Source organism: Canis lupus, chromosome 29, assembly GCF_011100685.1.
Source record: "Canis lupus familiaris isolate Mischka breed German Shepherd chromosome 29, alternate assembly UU_Cfam_GSD_1.0, whole genome shotgun sequence".
Lineage (NCBI taxonomy): Eukaryota > Metazoa > Chordata > Mammalia > Carnivora > Canidae > Canis > Canis lupus.
The window spans coordinates 20,203,923-20,231,475 of record NC_049250.1 but is presented as its reverse complement, the minus strand read 5'-3'; the positions used below and the strand labels follow the sequence as shown (position 1 = coordinate 20,231,475).

The window sequence follows — 27,553 nt, the reverse complement described above, 5'->3', positions numbered from 1 at the left end:
TGCGTCGGGCCGCCCGCTGGCCCCGCCCCGTCTCCACCCCGCGCCGCGGCCCCGCGGCCAGTTCGGCGCTCGGCTTGCGGCGGGTGTAGGCATGTCTGCGGTCCTGCAGCGCATCGAGCGGCTGTCCGGCCGGGTGGTGCGCGTCCTGGGCTGTAACCCGGGGCCCATGACCCTGCAGGGCACCAACACCTACTTGGTAGGGGTCGGCACCAGGTAAACGGCCCTGTTCCTCTCCGACCAACCCCTCGGCCTGCGCGGCGCGGAGCGGGCGCGGGCACGGCTGCCGGCCGGGGGCGGAGGGGGCGGGCGTCCTCTGCAGCGGGCGGCTCGGCTCCAGCCCCGGCCGCGCTGCCCCACCCGGGACCCCTCCTAAAGCACCGCGATGCCAGAGGGTAACCTCTCTAACTTAAAAAATGGCTAATGAGGGAGACATCATGAAGAAGGAGGGGAAAAAAAAAGAAAAAAAAAAGAAACCCTTCCTGTTTTTGAAACCCAGTTGACTTTGCTTGATGTGGAATGCCAGGGTGAGTGTCTAAGCTGTTGCGAAATTAGGATCGCCTGGAGTTAAGAATCCGGGAGGGCATGTGACTTTGCTCACCTTGTGACTTCCGCTAGTGTTTTGCTCAGAATGTAGCTTAACACTTCCCAAAAGCGGTGAACTGTGCGGAGGCCTTTTTCTTAACTCAGCAGCAGAGGGCAGGATTTTCTTGTTTCCAGATTGCTCGAGTCTGTGAAAGAGCCCCTTAGCGACTCGGGAAAGAGGAGCCAAACTAACTGATTTGGGTTTTTGTGACTATAGTATAGCCCCATTTATTTTGCAGGTGGGGTAGCCTTTCTGAATTTTTCTCTTGTTCACCCGCATTGTTTTAGTGAATTATGCAGAAGTGGGGAGATGTGGTGCGCTGCCCGAGTGTGCATCAGTTTTTACATGCATGGTCTTTACTTAGTACAAGGTAAAAGTAAGATACAGTTCCCCCTTGAGCATAAAATTTAGTTGTGTATTACAAGATGTGTTAATATAATTGATTTCTGAAAACAGTTTAATAATGATTTGAGTTTCCATTTGAAGTATCTGCTGCCTTTTACTAGTCACAGATTTTTAGGTGGAGCAAGATGAAGGGACTGGAAGTACTGAAGTCAGACAAGCAAAAGTTAGGTTCAGAATAAACAAGGCAGGGTCAAGTAGGTACAGGAGCTTTAGGCTGCCTCCAGAATCTAGGAGGATTGAGAATTCAGAAAAAAATACCTTAGGTCTAGGGTAAGAGTCTGTCTTGGCTGGGACTCCCTCACCCCAAGAAGTCCACAGGCATTCTCTTTTCTCTTTGGTGTGTCATGTTGAGGTAGTGCTAATCAGTATGTATTCTAAAAATTAAACGTACTCAAAATTACCCTAAGAAGTCTCTTTGGAGGCGCTGTGTTAGAGGTTGTGTGCTATCTCATAATAAGTTAGGTGCAGCCTGCTTTTCTTCCAGCAATGAAGCAGATGGCTGGTTCTGTTTGAAAACCAGATGAAGAAGTTGGCTTGCGTTTAGGGGCCATGTTGTATGAAAAATACATACTGTATCTTTAAACACTGGAACCACATTCAGTATAGCAAAGTGGTTATGCTAAGAGACAAAGAACCTGAAAGTGACTGAGGGAAGACATTCATGGTCTCCCACTTTACACCACTTACACTGCCACTCACATAAACTCGTGGGGTAGAATGGCCAGTGGAATCACTGTATGTATATGACATAGGACGAATCCATATAGTTGAGCTAGAATAAGTTAATGTGTAGATGATGTAACTCTACTGTATAAAGCAGAAGTCAGGTGGCAAGAGATGAATATTAATTGGGTCCAAGTAAGAGGTTCAGATGTTGGTATCCCCCCGTGCTGCACAAAACCAGTTCTAAGATCATTTGATTTGCCAACATCAGGTTCTCCTGGTTTCCTCTTACCTCTCTAAGCTGTTCTTTCACAATCTCCTTTATAGAATCAGCCTCTTTACCAGATCTTTAAGTGTTTGAGTTCCTAAAGATGTAATCTTAGTCTCTCCTCTTCTCATGCTATATTCCCTACTGAGGTGATCTGGTCTACTTCTTTGGCATCACCTATTTTCTATCCATTAGTAGCTCCCAACTTTATGGCTCCAGTCTAGATAAAAAGTTCAAACTTGATCTTCAGGCTAGGAGAGCCCACTGCTTTTCCTAAATCTCTACTTGGATGACACAGCCACTTGAAACTCCGTGTTTCACAAACTGAACTCAGGGGATTCTCCACTAAACCTGGTCCTCTTCCTGTCATCCATATCTTGGTAAACAGAACAATCCCCACATTTGATCAAGGCAGATGCTTCTTGCCATTTCTTTGTGTCCTGTACACACCTCCATGCCACTTTGAAGATCTATTTCCACTGCTTTTTTTTTTTTTAAGATTTTATTTATTTATTCCAGAGAGAGAGAGGCAGAGACACAGGCAAAAGGAGAAGCAGGCTCCATGCAGGGAGCCCGACGTGGGACTCGATCCCGGTTCTCCAGGATCACACCCTAGGCTGAAGGCGGCACTAAACTGCTGAGCCACCCGGGCTGCCCTATTTCCACTGCTTTTACCCCATCCACACCAGTATAACTCTTGCTTAGGCTTTTATAAAGCCTAACTGATTTCTCTGGAACTATTTTTGCCCCTCTTCTATTCATTCTCCCCCATTTAGTAGGAATAATATTCTAAAAATGAAAATTCTTAGGCCTTGCATATTCCAGCCTCCACTTGTCTCATCAACCTCATCTCCAGCCTCTCTCCCCTCCTAGCCAGATGAGTTGTATGCATTCAGCCTCATGGCTCTCATGCATGCTTTCCTCTGTGTCTCCCGCTTACCCCACTCTTTTTTACCCGACTAACTTCACTCATCCTGTAGAGTTCAGGTAGAATATAATTTCCTCAAGGGAGCTGTCCCGACCCCTTAGACTGTATTAGGTTAGTATAATACATGTGTCAGTACTCCATACTTTTCGTGGTCCCTTTCTCAGTGATAATAAAATGATTTTTTGTGTAAGAAGCTTCATATCTCTCCTCACTCTCCACTATAAATTTAATGAAAGTTTATTTCTATATCCCCAGTTCCTAGCACAAATTTTTGTACCCAGTACAAGTAGTACAGTAAATATTTACCAATGAATGTTTATATTTTCTCTTCATCTCCAGTACTGTGATTCTAAGATTTCTGATAACTAGAGTTTCAACTGGTCTTCCTTCATTCTGATCAGCCTGTGTATGCCAGTGAACAAATACTTTCCCTAAAGTATTACTACTAAACCTAGTATGATGCCTAGTATGTAGGTACTCGGTAATAGTTGAATAGGTAAATAATAGCCAGATCTTCTGAAGAGTATTTCCATGTTCCTCCTCTGTTCAAGAACCTCTAAAAGCTGTAATTTTAACCTTTACTATCAAAATTGTAACTCACTTGAGGGCAAATAGTTTACTTCTTTTAATAGGAAAAAGTCTGATGCAGTAGAGTTAAGACTCTGTACTCTGATTACCTAAATCCGAATCCTAGCTTATAACTTTAGACAAGACAGTTGATTCTCTAGGCTTCAGATTCCTCATCTGTGCAATGAAGGTTGAATAGCGCCCACCTCAAAGGATGTTACGAGGATTCAGTAATATTTAAATGAAAAGTCATATCAAAAGCACTTAAAAAAAAAAGGCACTTCAATTCTAGCATATGGAAAGTGTACCATAATGTTAGCTATTATCACGTCTTCCCTCATAGCATCCAGACAATACTGGGTTTGTGATAGGTGCCCAGAAAATACCTAATAATTTGCATCTTACAACGTATGTAACACAGTATCTTATACGTGGTAATCACTGGTTAGAATTTGAACTGAACTTTTTCAATATATATTTATTGAGTGCTTATTTTGTGCCAGCACTGTTCTAGACACTGGGAGTACATCAGCAAACAATAGTTCATTCATAGTACTCAGACTTGATTTTGTCATCTCTTTTCTTCCTCCTCTACCAAAATCAGGAGTTCTTAATCTGAAGTCTAGGGTCCACCAAAGGATATAATTCAGGGAGTCTGACCTTAGCTGGGGGAAAAATTATACCTTTATTAACCTCAAACTGAAAATTACCCTTTGTTCAATTATGAATATGGGCAACAAACTACAGTAGTAATAGCAGTACCTGTGATTTTTTTTCTCATATTTTCATCAGAGTTATCATTTTGCAATCATAGTAAAGATCTCAAAATATTATATATATTCATCACCATTTAGAAATGATCATTCTAAATTTTGGTGCTGCCCTTGTTACTTCATATGGTAATAAAGAAGCATATATAATACTATAGAATAATTTTTTAATTTTAATAACTGTATTTCAGCTAATCGATTTATTTTGTAATCTTACATGTTTTATTTTATACATTCCAAAACATTATTCTGAGACTAGTCTATGGGTTTTACCACACTGCCAAAGGGTCCCAAGACATTAAAAAGGTTAAGGACTCATTACCTAAATTTGTCCATCAAAACCTACTGAAGTAGGTTCATATCTAAAGAAAATGGGCATTGCACTTAGATGTGAATTTAAATATATCCTGTGCTAGAGTTCGTGACGCTGGGCAAGTTACTAAATTTCATCTATGTCTAACTTGTCAAGACCTCAGTCTCTTCATCTGTACAATGAGAGTAAAATCTCAGGATTGTTTTAATGATTAAGATAAAAATAAAGCCACTACTTTATGTATTCATCCAATAAACATTTATTATCTAGTATGTGCCACTGTCTAGGTTCTGGCAAAACCAGACCAGGTTCCTGCCCTCGTGGAGCTTAAATTTGTAGGTTGTGGGAGGGTGTGGAGATAGGCAGTAAGTAAAACATATAAATATATGTCACATGGTAATAGTGCTATGAAAAAGCAAGGGAAGATGGCTGGCAATGTCATCAAAATTCACCGTGACCCAAACCAAGTCTGTCTCAAATTTGCTACATCCAGTGTTTATAGCCTTGGTTAATGACACATCAGTCATCTCACATAGAAACCTCAAAATCGCCAGTTTTTCCCCTTCCCTTCCACATCCAGTTGCCTGGAAAAAAATCCTACTGATCATGCCTCCTAAATGTTTTTTAACCATCTCTTACATATAGAACCTCCTAATGCATTCATGGGCCAGTATATCCATCTAGTTTCCCTGTTTCCAGAAGGGACAGTTATAACTCTGTGTACTTGTGAAGTAGAGCCACTGCTCTATGGAATGTAGGTGTAGATAATAGCCTGTGGAGTATAAGGCCACTGTTCTCACCCCCACTCTCTCTGAGAGGACAATTTATTTTTATTGGCTGTGCATCTCAGGGAATAGAGTGAAGGAAACAAACTATCCGATATAAAATAGCCATCCAGATACCATTTGAACTTCTGCAGAATGCTAGTATCTGTCACTGTTACTATTTGTTTTCATTGCTCCCTCTTCCTGCTTTTCACTAGAAGGTAAAAAGGATTTTTTATCTTGCAAGAAAGACATGGCACATAGTAGGTAATTCATACAGTTATTAACGTATTAATGAGTAAGTGAGTGAGACTTTTCATAAGACCAGTCTCTCCAGGATCCCTGAGTGGCGCAGCAGTTTAGCGCCTGCCTTTGGCCCAGGACGCGATCCTGGAGACCCGGGATCGAATCCCACATCGGGCTCCCGGTGCATGGAGCCTGCTTCTCCCTCTGCCTGTGTCTCTGCCTGCCTCTCTCTCTCTCTCTCTCTCTCTCTCTCTGTGTGTGTGACTATCATAAATTAAAAAAAAAAAAGACCAGTCTCTCCCCCAACCTGAATTAAGGAGGTATTACTGTGAAGCAGCATGGATTTTCATAAATGAAAAATTTATGAGTTGGTCTTGAGGAGGAAGATGTCACCCTTATTTCTTTAATTCAGGAAAAATTTATAGAGAAAGGCCATCATTCCATAACATAGTGAAGAAGGGCAAACCGTATAAAGAAGGGTCAGAACCACAAACAGAAAAATATAACTAATAAGGTTATCTAGGTAAAGAAATAAAGCAACTCAGACATTTCCCCATGCTTCCCTACTCTTCATTTTCCTGTGGACGGAACCTTATGTAAAACTTCAGTGATAAGTTTTGTATGTAGTGCATAAGACTAGGTTTCTTTATGGATATCATTGAACCTAATTCTTTCATATCTATGAGACATTTGAGTATGTGGTAAAAGATCTCAAAGGCAGAGTGGATAAAAGCACATATTCTGGAGCCCGAATACCCAAGTTTGAATGCTAGTCTTACCATTTATTTGCAGAGTAACCTTGAGCAAGTTACTTAATTTCTGGATATAGTAATGAAATACCTACTTTAAATAATTGCTATGAAGAATTCAGTTGTTAAAATACGTAAAATCCCCGGAATGGTGCCATATTTAAGTGCGATGTAAGTACTCGATATTATTGTGCCTTGAACTTGCCAATTTCAGATTTACATTTAGCTATAAGGTTTTTTCAAAGAACTTTTCTTACCGTGAGATTACTGTAGCTAAGGTGAAATATCATATAGACCGTTTCCAAACAAGTTAAAGCCAAGCAATATATGCAGTTTCTTAAATATAATATGAATTATCTGTGGGAGAAATAATGCCAATATTAACTTTGTGTTCCAATTGTGTGATTATCGTCCATTTAATTTTCAGGAGAATCCTCATTGACACTGGAGAACCAGCAATTACAGAATATATCAGCTGTTTAAAGCAGGCCCTGACTGAATTTAACACAACAATCCAGGAAATCATAGTGACTCATTGGCACCATGATCATACTGGAGGCATAGGAGATATTTGTAAAAGCATCAATAATGGTAAACAGAAAACATTAAGCTCTTTGAGGAAAACTGTATTTTCAGAATAATTTGTGTTACAGAACCAAGTAAGCTAGTCAGTAGTTTACTGAATACTTTATATACTTTAATGTGGTACTTTTAGAAATATACTTTTGATGCTGTCCCCAACTTTAACAAAAGAGGAAAGGAAAAGTCCTATTTTCTATTTCAAATCACTTATCCCTCTTATTTTTCCCCTTTGTCCAGTGATGGATGTCAGTTTTAATTTTGTCTGTAGTAGTAGTGACAATTACTGCTTCAGATCTAATAATAACTAACCACTGTTGAGCATTTACTATGTGCCAGGCACTGTGCTAAACACTTTACATGGGTCCTATGAGGCAGCTGCTGTTATTGTCCACACTCTAAACATGATCTCAGGTCTCCCATAACTTTAAGGCAATTACTATAATATACTAAAGTGCTGGCAAAATATCATTGTATTGACAATTCTCTGTCCTTGAAACCTATTCAATACGGACACTTCACCACCTCTCTATTCCATCTCACCATCACACACATAGATTGATTCATTCCTTCCTCCCTTTAACAAATTAAGTGACTACTATATCCAAGCACTGTTCTTGGCACAAGGGATTGTGACAGTGCACAAAATGAAGACTCTGCTCTCATGAAGCTTGCATTCTAGGAGAGAAGGTAAATGGTAAATAAATAATAGGTCAGATGGTGATAGGTCCTATGAAGAAAAAGCTCTGTGAAGAAAAAGGGGAGAGAAATTGGTGGAAGGGCAAATTGGTTTCCCTCTTCTCTCCTTTCTTACATCCTAGAGGATGGTATGCCACAGGAAATCATCTTTCAGTTGACTTTTCCGCACCTTTTTTTTTTTTTAGATTTTATTTACTTATTCATAGAGACAGAGAGAAGCAGAGACACAGGCAGAGGGAGAAGCAGGCACCATGCAGGAGCCTGACGTGGGACTTGATCCCCAGTCTCCAGAATCACACCCTGGGCTGCAGGCGACGCTAAACCACTATGCCACCAGGGCTGCCCTTCCACACCTTTCTCTTGTCTACCTACCCATTAAATTTTGTGAATTAAAAAACTGCCCTGAAGGTTCTTGACTAGCTTTGGCAACTCTTTTAGCATGAGGGTCAATTTGAAAATTTGAAATGTTTATAGCCTACTTTTTCTTCCTCATAAATCAACTTTACTGAGCCTAAATTTACATACATAAAATGTACCCTGTTTGATAAACAACTTTGTGACCAATCTAGTCAATATAAAGAACACTCTCATGAACCCAAAAAGAGGTCTCCTGGTGCCTCTCTGCAATGACTCCCCTTCCAACAACCACTGATCGCCTTCATTTCACTATAGATCAAGTTTGCCTGTTCTAAAATGCCGTGTAATGGGAGCATATAGAATCACTGTCTAGCTTCTTTCACACAGCATCCAGTTTTTGAGATTCACCTATGTTTCAGTATCAATAGTTCCTTTATTGCCAAACGGTAATCCATGGTAGGATTACACCAGGGTTTATCTGTTCACCTGTTACTGGACATTTCACCTGTTTCTTTAAATTAAAAATTTAGGGGTGCCTGGATGGCTCTGTTAAGCATCCAGCTCTTGATTTCAGCTCAGGTCATGAGATTGATTGATTCTCTTGATTTCAGACTCTCAAGGAGTCTGCTTGAGATTCTGTCCTCCCCTCTTTGCCCGTCCCCCTGCTCAGTGCTCTCTTCCTCTCTCCCTCTCCCTTTCTCCCTCTCTCCCTTCCCCAACCCCCTTCCTCCTCCCTCCCTCTCCCTTCCTTTCCCTCTCCCCACCAAATCAATAAAATCTTTCTTGAAAAATTTAAATCGTTTTAGGTTCCATACAAAATAATTAATATGTGTATAATAGATTACTTATTAGGTTGATATAAAGAAAATCAAGAAATTAGACCTGCTCTGTAGCCACTAGGATTTTAATACTTTGAGAAGTAGCTTGTTGACTTTCATTCTGAACTTTATTGAAGCTAGACTAGCTACATACAGACCTGGAGTTGCTCAGCACTGAAATTATACAGAGATATCTTTCAGAATTTCCCCTTAGGAGTCCTGTGTATTTCTTCATACTCTAAATCCTTTATCACTAGCATTCTTGTTCCATTTTGTTTCATTATTTTCTTTACTCCGTATCATTTTACTACTTTAGTTATTATTAGTATGGCAGAAATTTTTTCACCTGCTTTATGATGCTAACAACCTGTGATTTTACAGGCCACATCAAAATTATGAATGCCATTTACAAGGTTTCTGTAAGATACAGCAACTTGCTTTCAGAATTTTAAGATGTAATCAGAGTACAATTTCGGAACTTGCAGTGGCTGGCCAGAAGCCAGAATTTTACTAGACATGAGAACTTTATTGCCCCAGGTTGCCCCCGTGTTTTGGTTTTTTTTTTTTTTTTTTTTTTGAGTATATCTTATAAAATATATTTTGTGATCTGATGGTTGTTATTTTGCAGCTGAAGTTGGGTCTTTGCCGTGTACTTTTCCTCCTGGTACTAGGAATCAAATGTTTGCTTCTAATGCCATTCAATTAGATTATTTTTATTAGAAAGTATTATAAAAATATTACAGGTTTGTATTAGCTTCAGTAATTAGCATTAACTGATGTTTTAACTCATTATCCAGACCTTTAACAAAAGACCAAGGGTTTCCTCCTGTTAAAATAATCATATGATAGAAACAAAGTAGATAAAGGTTGCCAGGAGCTGGTAGGAGGAGAGAATAGGGAGTGACTGCAGTTGGGTAAAGGGTTTCTTTGAGGGGTTTTGAAAGCATTATAAAATTAGATAGTGATGATAGTTACACAGCTCCTTGAACATACTTTAAAAACACTGAATTGTACACTTTGAAAAGGTGAATTTTATACTAAGTTATATCTCCATAGCTTCTATTAAATATAATGATTATATGATTGCTTTCAGCATACCCATCTCCATCCTACCTATACACATTGTTATTGTGAGTAGGATATGTGTTTTCATATTTGCACCTAATTTTAAAAACTGGCACAGTTATAGTATGACATTTGTTATTTTGAGATAATGGTGAGTTTTTTGGAAGATTGTGTGCCAAAAGTCTCATAACTTAGAAATATAATACTGCTACTTCTTTACTGAAAGATAAAATTATTCAGATTAAAAATAAATACATACCAAAAAACCTCCCCATCTCACTCCAGAATGAAGACAGCCTTATTATATAATGCCAGTTCCCAGAATAGCATATTATTTTTTGCTTCAGCCTCCAAGATACAAAATAATGGAGTTTGGGGCTGGAGAGAGAAGGTCTAGTCTCAGTTGTTTTATTTTTATTGTATTTGCAGTATTTCTATCTCCTTTATCTTCCATACTACCCTGATTTCTGTGCCTTGTCAATTTTTCTCTGAATGTCTTTTTTCCCATGTTGCTGTCACATTAGTTCTAATATTCACATCCTCCCAACTGGGTAGTTATAGTCATCCCCTCCTGGTCTTTCTGATCTCTCGCCCTCCAGTGTCCCACCTAGCGCTGCCATATAGATCAACCAATTAACACTATTTCATCTTTTTTCTAAAGAGTGTACAGTGGTGCACATATGGTAGAGTTTAAATTCCTCTATTTTGTGAAAAATTTAAGGCCCTCCATGATATGAGTTCATCTGATCCCACTTTATCTCCAGTTCTCAGCCAGTATTTGCATTAGACAAGTTGGTAGCATATATTGTTGCACATATGCCAAGCTCATTGTCATTTCTATGCTTTTCCTAATGCAGTTTCCCTTACTTACAAATCATTCTCTGTACCTTTTCCCAAACTACTCATCCTGTAAGCCACACTCAAGTTTTTTCATATTTGTGAATTTTTCCTAATTGTTTTCCTTTCCCTAAACTACTATTGCTTTTATTGACTAAATTGCTTATTTAGTATCTATTAAGTGGTACTGAGTATAGTTCTTTAATTCTTGTTTGTAAGTTTTATTTCCCCAACTGTGATAGTTTTTAAGCACTTTAATATCACAGTGCTTGTATTAACTATATGTAGTATGCTGGTTAGATAAGTGGCACCCAGCTATTGATTGGTTAATTGATTTTCTTTGTGTCAGTGAGAGGTAGGATGGGCTAAATTTATTTTAATGGGCTAAACTAGCCCTGGGTTTGGGGCTCCTTTCAGCATTCACAGAAAGAACATTATGCTCTCATCCTTGTATTACTAAGTACTGCCATGATGCCATGACTTCTTTTACTATACACTAAGATCTAGACAGAAAAACGTTCCCCAGTTCTGTATTACTGCCTCTTCAACATCCATCTTGATATCAAAGCTAGCTGAGATTATGAAGAACTACTTTCAAACTTTTGTATAAAATTAGAGTGACTAGAAAACCATGAAAGCTTTTATGTAGACCTAGAAGTGTATGAGAGAATAAAAAGCTCTTTTATTGAGGTAGAAAAAATAATTCAAATTCCAGAGATAGACTGCTATAACCCATCCCATTTTCTCTCGTCTCTTAATGTTAACATCTTTTTGCAGTCATTCATAGTGTTAGCTCTATGAAAGTTGATCTCTTTTTGTTGTTGTTTCCATGGAAGAATTTAAAGAGAGCATACTCTTAATGAAATCAGATATTAAATATGAAATGACAGAAGTGCAAAATTGAACAAAGGAAAACTGCAGACTTAGAGGAACAAAATCATGAATCAAGTAACAATTTACAAAGCAATGATTCTTAAAGAAGAAGGAAAATAAAAATGGCTGGAATAAATTAATGGGGTAGAGAAAGAGTTCAGGACATTACTGCAAAAACCAAATACAGGAAAAAGGAGAGAAAGTTGATCTCTTAAAAGGCTGAATTATTTAAAGTATGACAGTATATTTTACATGTTTTGTTACTAGATACTGCATATTGCATTAAAAAACTCCCACGGAATCCTTGGAAAGAAGAAATTATAGGAGATGGAACACAACAATATGTTTATCTGCAAGATGGAGATGTGATTAAAACTGAGGGTGCCACTCTCAGGTCAGTAAATGTCCCTTAGCCAAGGAGGAAGAGGGAGGTTATGTATATGTTTGTATAAGTCAAAAGGGAATAAAGGAAGATTTCTGCATATTTGGTTATATGAGTGAGGAATATCTCAAGAGGTATATAAAAAGTTTGATAACATGGTTACTCCGGGAAGAAGAACCAGGTTGCCTGAGAAATAGGATTAAAGAAAGACTTTTCACTCTGTCTACTCTTTTTACAGGACTTGTTTGCATTATATGATTACCATTTTTTAATAAAATTTAAATTAAAAAATAGATTAGCATTTTCTGTTAGGATGGTTTAGGGCTCTACTCATCAATTAAATTCAGGACTTTCTCATGTTCTCAATTCCAAAAGATGACCCATACCTAAAGTAAATAGATTTTAGGCCAGACCCATAATTTCCCATGACCTAAGTGAGGAAGAAAGGTTGTTTCAAACTCAGTAATTTTAAACTGAACTACTTACGGTTCTTCTCTGTCCCCCACAATGTTTTTTTTAAGATTTTATTTATTTATTTGAGAGAGAGAGCAACTGAGATAGCACAAGTGAAGAGGAGAGAGAGAAGCAGACTCCTCACTGAGCAGGGAGCCTGATGCAGGACTCTATTGGAATAGAGAATAGTTCATTCTCAGCATGTGTAGCTAGACATGAGTAAAGATAAGAGCATGAGAAACTGTTAGTACGCATACCTCAGTTCAGACCTTTAGGGAATGATGAAATTTTTAAAAAAATACATTTCACTCAGTTGCACTTAGTCGTATGTCTTGCATGCTTAGTCTAAAGACTGTAGCAAAAAGAAAAAAAAAAAAGAAAAATTAGATTTTACATATCTTTGCAGGTATGACAGCCCTGCAGAAGAACCAACTGAAAAAAAAAAATTCTCAGGCTTTACAGCAAGCAAACTTCACTATGATTTTTACAATTCTGATTCTGTATCCCGGGGGGGGGGGGGGGGGGAGGGGGTTCCAGTCACTTCTTTAGGATGGGTTTATTATGTTGTACATATATTCCAATGTGTCTGTGTGAATCTTTGTCTTTTTTGGGGGAGTGCGGAGGGCGGTCCTTTTTTTAGATATTGTTCCTAAAAAGGAATAAATGCATACACCTGTTTGTCAAAAAAAAAAAAAAAATTCCAGGGCCCTAGGATCATGACCTGAGCTGAAGGCAGATGCTTAACCAACTGAGCCACCCAGGTGCCCATTATCCCCCACAATCTATTTGCTTTCTGACTTCAGAACACCTACTGCTCTTAGCATTTAAGATTTTATTTTTTCTCCTACAACAGAAGCTGCTTCCACTTCACCTTTATCACTACCCTTTCCCCACCCACCAATCTAATTGTGTTAGATTTTACCTTAAAAATATTGGTCCATGCTGTCCCTTTTTCTTCATGTTTGCTACCACTACTTAATACTCCTGTCTCCAGGCTCCCCTTTCCAATCTACCCTTCATACCCCATGTCACTTGAAACCTTAAATAACTCTCGTTTCATACAAGAGCATGTTTTTTCTCCTTACCATGTCACTGGCCCCAAACCACTTTTCTGATCTAAGATCCCATGACTCCCCATGCAAACACAACTAGCCATATCTAAATACCTGGATGCATTATGTATGTTCATGCCTTCGCCTTGACCAGGTAGGCATCACAGCTGTCCCCCTCCATGTCTCCCTGATAAATTCTTACCTATTCATTCTTCAGACTTCAGCTCACATGTTACTTAGCTCAAGAACCCTTTCCAGACAGAAATAACTGCTCTCTCCTCTAATTTTCTTATAACTATTATTATTTGATTATAGCACTTACTAAGTTGCATTATAATTCTTCTGTGTGTAAGTAGGTGTCTCCATAAAAGGTAATCAACCCCTTGTTCAGAGTATTAGTTAATGCCAGTTGCTGTTGCAAACCAATCTCAAAATGTATAATGGTTCATACATGAAATAAGTTTTCTTCCCAGTCACATAACGTCCAGAAAAGGTTCCTGATTATCAAGTGGCCCCCCTGCAAATAATGTTTCAGACACCTTTCATCTTGTGATTCCACCATCCTCAATAGTTGGTTTCAAGTTCCCCTTTCTCACCTCGGTCAGTCCAGTAGGTGGTACAGAAGAAGCATGGAAGAGATCTTTCATGGGAGGCTGTCACAGATCAGACCTTCTGTTGCATTGGCTGTAAATTCAGTCATGGGCTACCCCTGACCTCAGGGAGCCTGGGAAATAAAGTCTAACTTCATGCCCAGGAAAAAGAGGAAGGAGATTTGATAAGCTAGCTATTCTCTGATACAAGGCAGGTGCCAGATTGATTTTCAGATCCTTAGTCCCTGGCACATAGAAGACACCGAATATTTATCCAACATGTAAATATCTACAAAGAGGGGAGTAGATTAACAGATGACTGAGAAAAAGAAGAACTGGGTATCCATGCCCCTTTCAAGCCAGTGTCCCCTTTTTCCTAATATGCCATTGATTTACAAATTTAATTTACAAACCACCTAATTTCTAGGCAACTTTCTTAAAATGCTCTTGTTAGAAATTTGATAGCATCTCCTATAACTTGTTCATGATACCAAAAGATAATAAATACTACATTACTAATTCTTCAGAGAATATTCTTGACAGTACTGAATTTCCCCCATCACACATTAAAGGTCTATCTCAAAGGCTTGGGAATCACAGTGCTGGTTTATTAGTTATCACAGTATATGGATATTAGATCCATACCCAATTTGTAGATTAATAACATTTGGGCCCTGGTAGTTAATTACTACCCATCTGCCATAAACAGACCATATATTTTAAGCTTTTTTAAATTGTATTTTATTTATTTATTTGAAAGACAAAGCACAGAAGGGTGGGGGGTGGGGAGGCAGAGGGAAAGAGAGAAGCACTCATCAGGGAGCCTGACATGGGGGTCAGTGACCTGAGCCAAAGGCAGATATTTAACTGACTAAGCTACCAGGCACCTCTATTTTAAGCTTTTTATTAAAATACACAGAAAAGTGTGCATATCATCCATATTCAGTGTGAATTATTACAAACTGAACAAACCATACAAGCAGCATTCAGATCAAGAAACAACATCGGGGTGCCTGGGGGGCTCAGTCAGTTAAGTATCCGACTTTTGGTTTCAGCTCAGGTCACGATCTCAGGGCTGTAAGTTCAAGCTCCATGTCGAGGTCCATGCTGAGAGTGGAGTCTACTTAAGGCTCTCTCCCTCTACTCCAACCCTCCCCCCTTTGTTTCTCTCTTTCTCTAAAATAAATAAATGTCTTTTTAAAAATGACTTAGTAAATAACCTTTTCACAATAACAAATTCTAATTATACTAGAAATCTGAATAAAACAGTTTACTGATCACCATGCTTTCCGATTTCCATGTTTATAAAGTCAGTAAAACCCAGTTGTTTTAAATATCAACAAGAAGATCCATCATTAAGCAAGTTTGATAAACAGAAGGTTAAAATCTACTTAAGTCCTCAAGTATTTGATGTCCAGTTGATCTGGTATATCTGCCAGTTTGGGTGGGGGGTGGGGGGAATATAGTAGATACAGGGACAATACCCACCAAGAACCCTGTAGTAAAAATGAAAGCAGGTTTTTCAGTAGGATTTGCTTCTGAATATAACCAAGAATTTTCTGGTGACCTAAGTTCAATTTCTCAAAGAAAAAGTCAGTCTGACAGCTTTTGTTGACTGTTCTAAATCTTCTAAGAGGGCCATCTTTATAAAGTCTACTCTATCACAGAAGTGGCAGACCTAGATAAATGTGCCACCTGATGAATGGGAAGGCCACAGCTGCAGTTCCTCTGATCTTTAGCAAAGCACCTCTGATGTCATCTCCTTTTTTCCTCCCGCCTATGTGAAGTGAATTTTAACACAGTTTTTATGCAGATTAAAGCATTAGCTACCCAGGTGACTGGAGAATTAGAATTTCTGATCCCCTAATTTAAGAAATCTATTGCCTTGGTTATCAAAGAAAACCATTACTGAGTTCTGGAGTAGGGAGTTGGGGGGTGGAGGGAAGCACAAATAAAGGATACAGTGCAAGCACATCAATGGATGAGATAGTCTGCAGACTCTGAGAAAGAATGGTTCTCCAAATGAGTTTTTGTAGATTAAAAAAGATTGGGGTTCTGTTTGTAAAGGCATTGTATGTGTGATTGTTCATAAGACTGTCCATAACATGTAAGACATACCTTACACCCACATATTTTTGTAGTTGTAGAAATATGCCTCCTGGAATTATTTTCATGTAACATTGAGTACTTTCATTAATAGGTTGCAACAGGTTTAATCAGACAAAAGAGGTGTTTCCATATCACATTTTACTTTCCCTGTCCCAGACCTGGAGCCAGCCATGTCTGCAAGAAACCCTGGTTTCTTTGAGGGGGAAATGGTGTTTCAGTTCCATCCAGAACTATCAGGTGTGCACATTACTATTGGGCCTTTTACAAAGCTAGGAAAGTATCATTACTTCTGGGCCTTTTATAGAACCAGGAAAAAAAAATGAAATGATGAATTCATAATGATTCCTCAATTCAGATGAGAAAAAACCCAAAACCTTAATTCCCTCATTCATATATATTTTTTCCTTAATCCCACTGTAAAAACCTTGGTTCTCAAAATCAATTTATTGTTTATACTATTATACAGTAAACACAAAATAGTTTCAGAAATACAGCAACCAATAATGCTGCCAACAATAAACCTATTAAGTAAAGTTCAAAATATCTTAACACTTATTATAATCTTAAGAGACATTCTATTAAGGGAGATGTAATCTTAGTATTTAAAAATTTTTTGAATGAATATTAGCATGGCTATGTTATCTATCTGGTGTATGGCTTATAAGGTTCATTTCTTGGTATTCAATGATAACATTTTCTTTCATCTTTTTATTTAGTTTCATGTTTACGATATATATTTGCATAGCTTAAAAATGAAAACTAATAAAGTTACTATCAGAGAAGTTTTGCTTGCATCTCTTTCCTATATTTCACCTGCCTACCCCTCTAGACAGCTTTATTCATTAGTTTTTATTTATCCTTCCTTTTTGCAAAAATAAGGAAATATATACATATACATTTTTATTTCCCCAATTTTCTTATACAAAAGAGCAACTATAAACATTCCTTCACACTTTGTTTTGTTTTTAAAAGAAAAGCACTTGTTAGCGTTTAATGAACCTCCTTCCATATGGCTTCAGGACAACCCACACACATACCCATAGATTTTCTGCTCAGCTATTCTCCTGTCCTGTCTTCACGATGACAGGCTGTTTGGGAAGCCCGATCACACCACATCAATGATAAGAGCAGCTCCAGTCTCGTTTTTGACAGCATTTACCCATGTCTGCTCACTGGCCAGGGTTCACCATTTATCAAGGTTGACATTGGGGTAGAAGCTCTGGTTCCTCTTTTAAGTGGTAATGCCTCATACCAACTTTTCCAAAGAAACCTGGATGGTCCTTGTTGAAGTTGATCCTGTGGTGTTGCATGCCACCAGCATTACCCCAGCAGCCTGCATGTTTACAGTGCTGTGGCCATGGCTCATGTGACCCCAAAGTTTCCAGGTCTCCCTCAAATTGGATGGCTGTATGGAAAAGGTGGTGGTGATAAGGCCAAAGGAAAGTGGGGCAGGGGGAATACTTGCCTGACTGCAAAGGGTCTATAAGTCTAGGGTCATCAAGGATCTGCTTTGTAGCACATTCAGCAAATTTGACATTGGGGACTGGTCCTAATGTCATGAGGCCTCATCAGGGTAGCATTTGGTGGTGTGTCTCAGGAGGTCCAAACCCCAGGCCAAACACGAGACCTGAGGTTCTAGGGCCCATACCGATACCCTGCCCTGAAGCCCACCTTATGTGGCCTGAAAGACTGGACAAAGGACAGGGGGAAGTAGTTGGGGTACAAAAAAAGTACATCTCGTGGCCTGCTCCAACAACAAAGCAGAGGCATGAAAAGAACATGCTTTGTTTTTTTATCACTTGACAGTATATCCTGCAAATTACTCTGTATCCGTTCTTAGAGATAGTCATCTTTTTTTTTTTTTTTTGATGGCTGCTGCATCATATTCCATGGTATGGATGTACCACAATATGTCCATAGTGTCCAATGGATGGGCTTCTGTGTCGTTCCTAATATGTTGTTCTTCTAAATAATGTAATGAATAGCTTGTATATTTTTTTTGTATTTGTGAAGGTGTATTTTCAGGGTAAATTTCTAGCAGTGGGATCAGTGCGTTAAAGGGTTATGTAATTTTGCTAGAAAATGCCAAATTCCCTTCCATATGTGCTATACCATTTTGCTCTCCCAACAGCAACTTATGAAAGTACTTTTTTCTCAATCTTTTTTTTTTTTTTTTATGATAATCATAGAGAGAAAGAGAGAGGCAGAGACACAGGCAGAGGGAGAAGCAGGCTCCATGCACCGGGAGCCCGACGTGGGATTTGATCCCAGGTCTCCAGGATTGCACCCTGGGCCAAAGGCAGGCGCCAAACCACTGCACCACCCAGAGATCCCCTTTTTTCTCAATCTTGCCACAAAGTATATTGTAAAATAAACATGTATGCAAAGAATATTGAAAAAAATGTGTTTAAATAATAAAAGCACTGTCTCTGAGTAGTGGGATGATTGTGAATTCATAACTCCTTCAAGTATCTTCCTTTCTGTTCTTAAAAAATATTGTATCTGTGCATGTTTATTATTTATAAAATAAAAAAAAAAAAGGACCCCTGGGTGGCTCAGTGGCTAAGCATCTGCCTTTGGCTCAGGTCGTGAAATCAGGGTCCTGGGACCGAGTCCCACATCACTCCCCAATGGGGAGCCAGCTTCTCCCTCTGCCTATGTCTCTGCTTCTCTCTCTGTGCCTCTCTTGAATAAAAAAAAATAAAATCTAAAGAAAAAATAAGAAAAAGGTGAGAAAGTATTGAATTTACACTTCAGAGTGGGAAATCTGATTTAAAGAAGAGAATTTTTCTGGTGATAATTTTCAGTGGGCCACAAGAGAAAAAGGAGCTTTTACTGGCTTGACATTTATTTGTGTTATCCAGAGATAAGGCTGGAAAGTAATTTATTCTAAGCCTAAGAGTTAAAATTGTTACTATTTCTTCGTTTTCTTTTAACTAGAGTTATACACACACCTGGCCACACTGATGATCATATGGCTCTATATTTAGAAGAGGAGAATGCTATCTTTTCTGGAGATTGCATCCTAGGGGAAGGAACAACTATATTTGAAGACCTCTATGATTATATGAACTCCCTGAAAGTGCTGTTGAAAGTCAAAGCTGATATTATATATCCAGGTGGGTAGTTACTTAAATCTAGCAAAACATTTGTGTGAAATGATGAAGAATGTTCATTTTTGTTTCTGTGGGTATATTCTTTATGTTTTCGAGGCTTGAAAAGATAACCCATAAAGTGCTTCTTTAAATTATATCCCTAAGACTTATCTAGCCATGCAATCAGAAAGGCTGAGAGTTAGGGGTGCCTGGGTGGCTCAGTCAGTTGGGCGACTGACTCTTGACTTCAGCTCAGGTCATGATCTCAGGGTCATGTGCTCAAGCCCCACATTGGGCTCTGCACTCAGCAGGGAATTTGCTCAAGTTTCCCTCCCTCGTCCTCTGCCCCACCCCCCACTCATGATTTCTCTTTCTCTCTCTCTCTCAAATAAGCAAATAAAATATTTTTAAAAGGCTGAGAGTATAGTAATACTTCATGAAGATAAAGGGTTATTGTCTAACATTTATACAGCTATCAGTAAAACTTTAAACAGAGGAAATAAATTTACATGGGAATCAGAGAGTGTTTTCATTCCACAAGTTATCTTCACTTTCGTTAATTTGATTTCTGTAATGGGCCACATTTTAGCCGTGAACTCCAAGTGTTAGTTTCTTTAATTCATATTACTGAAATATCAGTAGCTTCCATGTCAGCTCTAAAACTGTATATTAATTTCACTTCTCCAGAAAAGGAAACCTGTTTTAGTATCTCAGCTGTCACGTACTGCTCTGCAATATGAATCTCCCTTGCAGCCTAAAAGTGGAAAATGATAATAAGACTCAACAAGAGGGCCCAGAAGGAAAAAGAAACTAGGTTACCTAATTTTTTAAGTCTTTCTAACTTGTTCCTAACCAGAGCCATGGAAAGATCTGTAAATACAGTGTCTTCAGTACCCTTATATTCCCTCATGAGCTTCCACTGCTGAGGGGATAGGAAACATAGTGGAGCTGGGCATTTGGATTAATACTATGACACAAGAGGAATGGAAGCTGACAGCTGTTTTTAAATAGAAGAGAGTACATGTTTGACGCACTCACATTGAATGAAGCAAAGCTAATGAGAGGCTGCCTAGTAAAGGTTCTCAGAGTATTTCCTTTAATGAATCCAGTGAACTGGCTTATTAGCACAGCAGGAGCTTATATGTAAATCATGTTCTGTAGCCCCAGTTACCATATATTAAAGCCTGCTCCCTGTCTGGTACTGTGCCGGGACCTTTACAGTGTTGTCCTCACAAAAACCCAGTAAAGCAGGTAGTGGTATCTTCACTGCACAGCTGAAGAAACTAGCTCAGGAATTTGGACTTTCATGACCTCATACTAGTAAATGATAGTCAATATTCTAACCAAAGCCTAATGCTCTTTACAGGATAACAGGTTAGTCTGCTTCTAGATATTTTGTGCTCAAATATTTAAAATCTCCCTCTTGCAGACTTGCGTCATATATTAATTTGCACTGTCTTAAAGAGCAACCAAATTTTAATATAGCTTAATCTAGGTTGTCAGCAGTTCTGAATCACTAGCCTATACATAAGATTCTTAAAGTTCTGCTGTGATTCTTGTGAATTTTTAAGAGATCTTGGTCACTTACATGAAGCTACTTTTTACATTCTCCTTTTCAATCTTTTTTTTTTCATTTCTTTTTTTTTATTTTTATTTATGATAGTCACAGAGAGAGAGAGAGAGGGGCAGAGACATAGGCAGAGGGAGAAGCAGGCTCCATGCACCGGGAGCCTGACGTGGGATTCAATCCCAGGTCTCCAGGATCGCGCCCTGGGCCAAAGGCAGGCGCTAAACCACTGCGCCACCCAGGGATCCCCCCTTTTCAATCTTTTATAAGTAAATGTGGCATAGTGGCTAAGAGCATAGAGTGATTAAAAGCCCTCAAGTCAGAACTCCAGTTCCATCCCTTCTTCACCATGTAACTGTGGGCAAGTTATTTGCCAACCCCCCTGCCAATACCTCAGCTTCTGCTATAAAGAGGGGAAAATAATAATGCCTACCTCATTACTTTCTTAGAATAATACATATTAAGCATTTAGAGCAGTGCCTGGCAAATAATGAACACTCTGTATTACCTGTCATTACTTTTGCAGTTACTATTTTTATTCAATTTTTTATTTTTTATGTTTAATGTATTTAACATTTCAGACGGATTCTATTTGATATGATTCTCTGTGTTCTGGCATTGTATGTAATTTTTAAATCCCTTATATACCTATATGGTTTTCCAAATCACATTTATTATGTACTTAGTATGCTTCTTCAATATATCATATGAATATTTTTAATAGAAAAAATTAACTTATGTTGTATTTGTTATTTTTTATCTGGTTGAAATAATTTTTATAATTCTAATTCAGGACATGGCCCAGTAATCCATAATGCTGAAGCTAAAATTCTAGAATACATTTCTCACAGAAATACCCGAGAACAGCAAATTCTTACGTTATTTCGTGATAATTTTGAAAAATCATTTACAGCAATGGAGCTTGTAAAAAGCATTTACAAGGTAATTTTCATTTATCTTATTTGTACATAACAACACTTTTATTAGAATAATATTTATAATAGACTATAGATATGGTAAATTTAGCACATTCCAGAACAGAATAAATCTGTTAATTTTATTTAGTGCTGCTTGTATAAAATCGAGATCAGCAATCTCAACTTTCTAGAACACAGAAGTTAAATAAAAACGGACCTGGAGAATCAAAAAGAAACATTCCAAGCTATCATTAAGCTTTATATACTTCATCATGTAGAAGAGAATGTTACCAACGTCCTGATGATTGATTTTTGTAATGATTTATGTATTATGTAGCCATTTGACTATTATTATTATTATCGGTATCCTAGCCCATAGCCAGTAAGAAGGGTGATCTGCTAGAGACATACTGGGATAACAGCAGTGAGAAGTAATAGCAGTGCCTACAAGGGAGAAGGAGGAGAAAGTACATGTAAAAGAACATGAGTAGAATAACTGAGTATACAAAGAAAAAATGCTCTCAGTTCAGTGGCCCCTGGGCCCAGCATATATAACAATACAAAGTGGCAATCAATTAGTATAATTTAGTTTTTCAGTAACTGTTTATTAGATATCTGCTGTATGGATAGTATAGAGGTTAAGAATGCAGACTCTAGAATAAGATCACCTGGGTTTAAAAATTCTCTCTACCAGGGCACCCAGCTGGCTCAGGCATAAGAGTGTGTGACTCTTGATCTCAGGGTTGTGAGTTCAAGCCCCATGTTGGGTATAGAGATTACTGAAAAGTAAATAAATAAATGTTAAAAAAAAAAAAAACCTCCCATTACTACAACCCATAAGGTAGCCATAAGGTACGTGAGAGTGTAAAGATGAGCTTGAAAAGTACCTGGGCCAATTATATTTAGTAAAGAACTAAAGTTTATCAAAAAATGATCATATACTCAGTGTGCTTTAAAAGGAAGGGATGAATGATTAAAATAGCTGAAGATAAAAAAAGTGCCAAAGGGATAATATAAATATTTCAATTCTGTGAAAGAGTTCATTTCCTCATAACACTAGAGTAGTATAGCCACACTGGACTATATGTTGGTACATGGGATTTTTTTCCCCTAATTTAAGTACAGACAGCAGAACTCTCAAATCTCCCAGATGAGTCATCAAGCAATTGCCCATACCTAAAAAAAATGCTGGTTCTGCATTCAGAGGTATATTCACTGTATTCACTGTATACATGTGTCAAGTACCTCTCACGTACAAGAATAGCATAGTTATTACAGAGAGATTTATTCTTTCAACATTTACTGGATGCCTTTCCTGTGCAACACAGTAGACTAGGTACTGAGATTCAAAGATGACTACAGATCCCTGCCCTCAAAAGACTCATTGTTTAGTGAAGACAGACATGTTCAACATATGCTTATAATACTGCTCATTTTTTGAGCACCTTATTGTGTGCTAGATGTTCTACTCATTAGTTTACACTTATAAAAGTCCTTAATTCTTAGGCCTCAAATTTTCAATACATAAAGATACTATTATTCCAATTTAATAGACTTAAAAAAAAAAAAAAAACTGACTCAGAGAGTGTGATGAGCTAAGTAACTTCCAAAAGCACACAACTAGCAGATATCACATATCAAAAGTGAGATGTCAGATACTCAAATCTTGTTTTCTCTATCATAGCAGGCTTCCTCTAAGACCTCTACACAGTATTATCAGAGCATAAGAGAAAGGGAAATAAATTTCACCTGATCGAAGATTCAGGGTATCAAGGCTTGTCTGGAAAAGCTTTAAAAACTTAATCATTTAGTTGAGTTTTGAAGAAGTAGTAAGCATTTTCCAAGCCAGAGTACAAGAGAAGTGATTCTAGAAGGAAAGACATTCTCTTCGAGTAATAAAAAAAGTATTGTATTTGTTTGAAAGCCCACAAAAAAACTGCATATGACTGGAGCACAGAATGCATATGCAGATAGGCAGGAAAGACAGGCATGATCAGATAAGATCATGGAAGCTTTGACTTCCATGCTAAAGAATATGGACTTTAGCCAATAACCTGGGCATGACCACTCAAGGATCTTAGACAGAGTAGTCACATAATTAGATCTAGAAGATCACAATGGTGGATATAGTATATGGTACTGGAGGTTAAGGGAGAATTTGGGGTTGGAAGTTTGTATTTGAGAAATATTAATGTGTGATGTTGCTGTGCCAAGTTGGTTGAGTAGGAAGTGAGTCAACAATATACCTCAATGTAAGTAAACAAGAATGTTTAAGAGAAGTTTAAGGAATTTCCAGATAAAAGCTAAATGATGAGAGAGATAGGATAACCAAAAGAAATGTACAAAGAAAAAAAAAAAAAGAAATGTACAAAGATATTATTATGTAATAAACCATAGGGCCATCAGTCCATAGCATCATCAAAACTATCTAAAAAAATGTTTACAGTTATTTATTCATTGATTCATAAAATATGTAGTTCCTACTATGCCATTGTGCTAATAAGCACTGAGTACACTAAACAAAACCAACACTGTTACTGTCTTTATGGACCTTATAGTCTATTTTATGTGTAAGTCTGTAGATAAAAATATAGTGGTCTAAAGCAAGACACATACAAGGTGAAATAATTTTGATTATCCCTACATAAAAAATTAAGTTTTCCTTTTGTTGCATTTTTTAATTGTTTCAACCAGAGTAACTCATTCTTTTTTAAAAAAGAAATGTTTCACTCTCATTTTTCTTTTAGAATGTTCCTGACAATTTACATAAAATGGCTGAACATAATGTCTTGCTTCATTTGAAAAAATTAGAAAAAGAAGGAAAAATATGTAAGTATACTTCCAAATTTCAATTATTTTATTACCAGCATTTAAAATGCTTTTTTTTTTTTTTTTTTTAACAAACAAACTAGTTTGCTTTTAGGAAAAATAACACCCACCAGAGTCCTTCCTTGAACTTCACTGTAAGATGGAGAAACAAGCATTAGAAAGGGTTAGTAGTAAAAGGCCAGTGGACCACAAATTGGAAGCTAAAGCTCCCACAGGAATTAGAATTTTGCTTAGGGGTTGCAGTTCTTACCCACCAGAACTACAATCAAAGGCATGTAACGGGAAGATAGCTCCTCTTCCCCTGACCACAAGACCACAAAGAATTTCACATGCAGAAGGATTGGGAACAGGCAAACGTTTTAGCAATAGTAAAGGTAGTAAACTCAAAAATATTAAAGCAGTAATTCTATAAGCATTTGATAGTGTTAGATTAATTCATCAAATTAACAATCTTTATAGAAGTTTAATCCTTAAAATCAAGAAGCTCAAAACTTGAATTTTGTGTAGAAGTTTCAGCATTGCTTTTATATGTACAAAAAACTACCAGTTTTATATTAAGCAACAAAATTATTTTAGAAATGAATGCTTTTTCTAACCACAAAATAACTTAAAATCCATTAAATTTCTTACCTGATGTTAAATTTTTACTCTCTAATTTTCTTTCCACAGTTAGCAACACGGATCCCGACAAGAAATGGAAAGCTAATCTTTAGTTTCAGATTAATGAATGCTTTTGTTGGTTTGTTTTGTTTTTAGTGAATGATATGTTTTAACTATTAATTATTTACAGGGAATATAGAGCATAGAACATTGAAAATAACCCTAGATATACTTTAAAATAATGTCATGTTTCTTGTCAAATATATATTACACTTTACATGTATAATGTAGGTTACTTATCTAAGTCTTACAACATTTTACCAAAAATTCAGAATCCAACAATTTATGCACGTTCAACAGACTTATGGCTACTTTAAAAATAATAAAATTTATGTAAGTTAAACTGGATATTATTCTTGGAGACTACTTATCTATTACAAATGGCCATTTGTATTTTCTCCAGCTGCTTCAGTTAACAGCACAGATTTCTATGTAATCCTTCTTTATATCTGTAGATAACAGCTTTGTTTTCATGTTTCTACCAGTTATATTATGATTCTGTTTTAGTTCCATAGCTCTGTATCCTGTATATTTTCTTATAATGGTATCTCACAAATGATTTGTGCACATCAACTTATGGTAAATGAAAAATATTAAATTTCTAGTTAAAAGCATTATGTAATAATTATTTCTGTAATCCATTAGTACAACTAACTTACTTTTCAAGTTTAGATTTTAGTGTATAAAAGTCATTACTATATATATATATATGAATTAACAGTCATTAGTATATATATGAATTATATACCAAAAAAATTTTTAATTAGAGGATTTATAAGACAGCATTTTTAATACAAGTAGTATTCTTAAATAGTGATTAGGTTCTCAGGGTAGCCCAGCAATGCTTATTTAACTTGAAAGATTGCCAAAGTATAATATTAAAATGAGCTCAGAATCCGGAGAATGTCCTTTTTTTAATCTTTACTAAAGGTAAAACTTTAAAAATTTTTTTGAACTTTCTTTCACATCCTCACCTCTTCCTATCCCTTTTCCCAAGGTCCCTAACATTTTCATACCATCATTAACACTTGTTTTCATGCCTCAGAGACTTGTTGTGTTCCTGAAACCACTTCATATTACAAAATAAATTGAACTCAACAACAAAAATAACTCCATTCAAAAATAGGCAAAGGACTTAAATATACATTTCTCCTAGTAATATATACAGATGGCCAATAAGCACATGAAAATATGCTCAGTGTCACTAATCACTAGGGAAGTGCAAATTAAAACCACAATGAGATACCACTTCGTGCCCATTAGGATGGCTTTATCAGAAAAATATTAATAAAATAAAAGTGTTGGGGAGGATATGGAAAAATTGGAACCCTTGTGCATTACTGGTGGGAATGTAAAATGGTACAGCTGCTATGGAAAATACTATGGTGGTTCCTTCAAAATTCAACATAGAATTACCATATATCCAGCAATTCCACTTCTGATATATACCCAAAAGAATTGAAAACTCGGACTGGAACAGACATTTGCACACCTAGGTTCATGGTAGTGTTATTTATAAGATAGCCAAAGGTGAAAACAACCCAAGTGTCCATTGAAGGATGAATGGATAAATAAAATGGTGTCTATACAGACAATGGAATATTATTCAGTCTTAAAAAGGAAGGAGATTCTGATACATGCTACAATATGGATGAAACTTGAAGACATTATTCTAAGTGATATAAGCCAGTACAAAAGGACAAATACTATATAATTCTCCTTATTTTAAGTACATAGACAAAAAGTAAAATGGTGGATGCCAGGGACTGGGATAGAGGGAGAAATGGGGAGTTAGTGTTTAGCAGGCAAGGAATTTCAGTTTGGGAAAATGAAAAAAGTTCTGGAAATGGATAGTGGTCATGATTACATATAAAACAATGTGAATGTACTTAATGCCACTGAACAGTATACTTAAAAATAGTTAAAGTTGTAAATTTAAAAATAACCATAAGTATTTTCCCCAACACCGCCACCAAAAACCAAAAAAATCAGTATTTCCCTAAGTATAGCATTTATCAGCAAAATTTAGACAAGAAAGCTGATTATGTATGTAAGTGTTTAGTTACTCTTAACTTGCATCTCCTCCATTCTTTCCTATCTCTGAATAAAACACCAATTGATTAAACCATAGAATTTGATATGCCCCCATCCCTCATTTCCTATCCAGTTCTTCACCAAGTACTTACTGTTCCAACTCTAGAATTTATCTCTATCGTTTACTCCACCAATACTTCTTAGTCCTTAAGCCATCATCCTCTCTTGCATGGACAACTGCAATAGCCCGTAACTCTGGTCGCCCTGCTTCTGTTCTTGGAAGGAGTTAGAGGACAGGGATGAGGAGGGCACTCTGAACTGAAGAAATCTGCACAAAGCCATGTAATTGTTGCCTTTTTAAAGTACCATGGCACAACTGCA

The 27,553-nt window shown here is 37.3% G+C and overlaps 2 protein-coding genes across 3 annotated transcripts in view; one reads left to right on the top strand and one right to left on the bottom strand.

Annotated features, from left to right (window-relative positions):
* The window catches only part of XKR9 (XK related 9), an 85,253-nt gene that overhangs the window by 45,621 nt on the left and 12,079 nt on the right, over positions 1-27,553 (bottom strand). The window lies entirely within an intron of this gene.
* On the top strand, positions 28-26,039 carry LACTB2 (lactamase beta 2). Its single transcript, XM_038579500.1, has 7 exons — positions 28-213; positions 6,684-6,847; positions 11,752-11,878; positions 19,011-19,189; positions 21,526-21,674; positions 24,397-24,478; positions 25,148-26,039. The coding sequence occupies exons 1-7, from the start codon at positions 92-94 to the stop codon at positions 25,189-25,191; spliced, it is 867 nt and encodes a 288-aa protein (XP_038435428.1). The 5' UTR covers positions 28-91; the 3' UTR covers positions 25,192-26,039.

Excerpts from the sequence above, each read along its gene's own strand:
- LACTB2 (XM_038579500.1), top strand. The coding sequence starts at position 92 with ATGTCTGCGGTCCTGCAGCGCATCGAGCGGCTGTCCGGCCGGGTGGTG. Across the intron at positions 214-6,683 it reads TTGGTAGGGGTCGGCACCAG|GAGAATCCTCATTGACACTG; the intron begins GTAAACGGCCCT and ends TTTAATTTTCAG. Across the intron at positions 6,848-11,751 it reads TTGTAAAAGCATCAATAATG|ATACTGCATATTGCATTAAA; the intron begins GTAAACAGAAAA and ends TTTTGTTACTAG.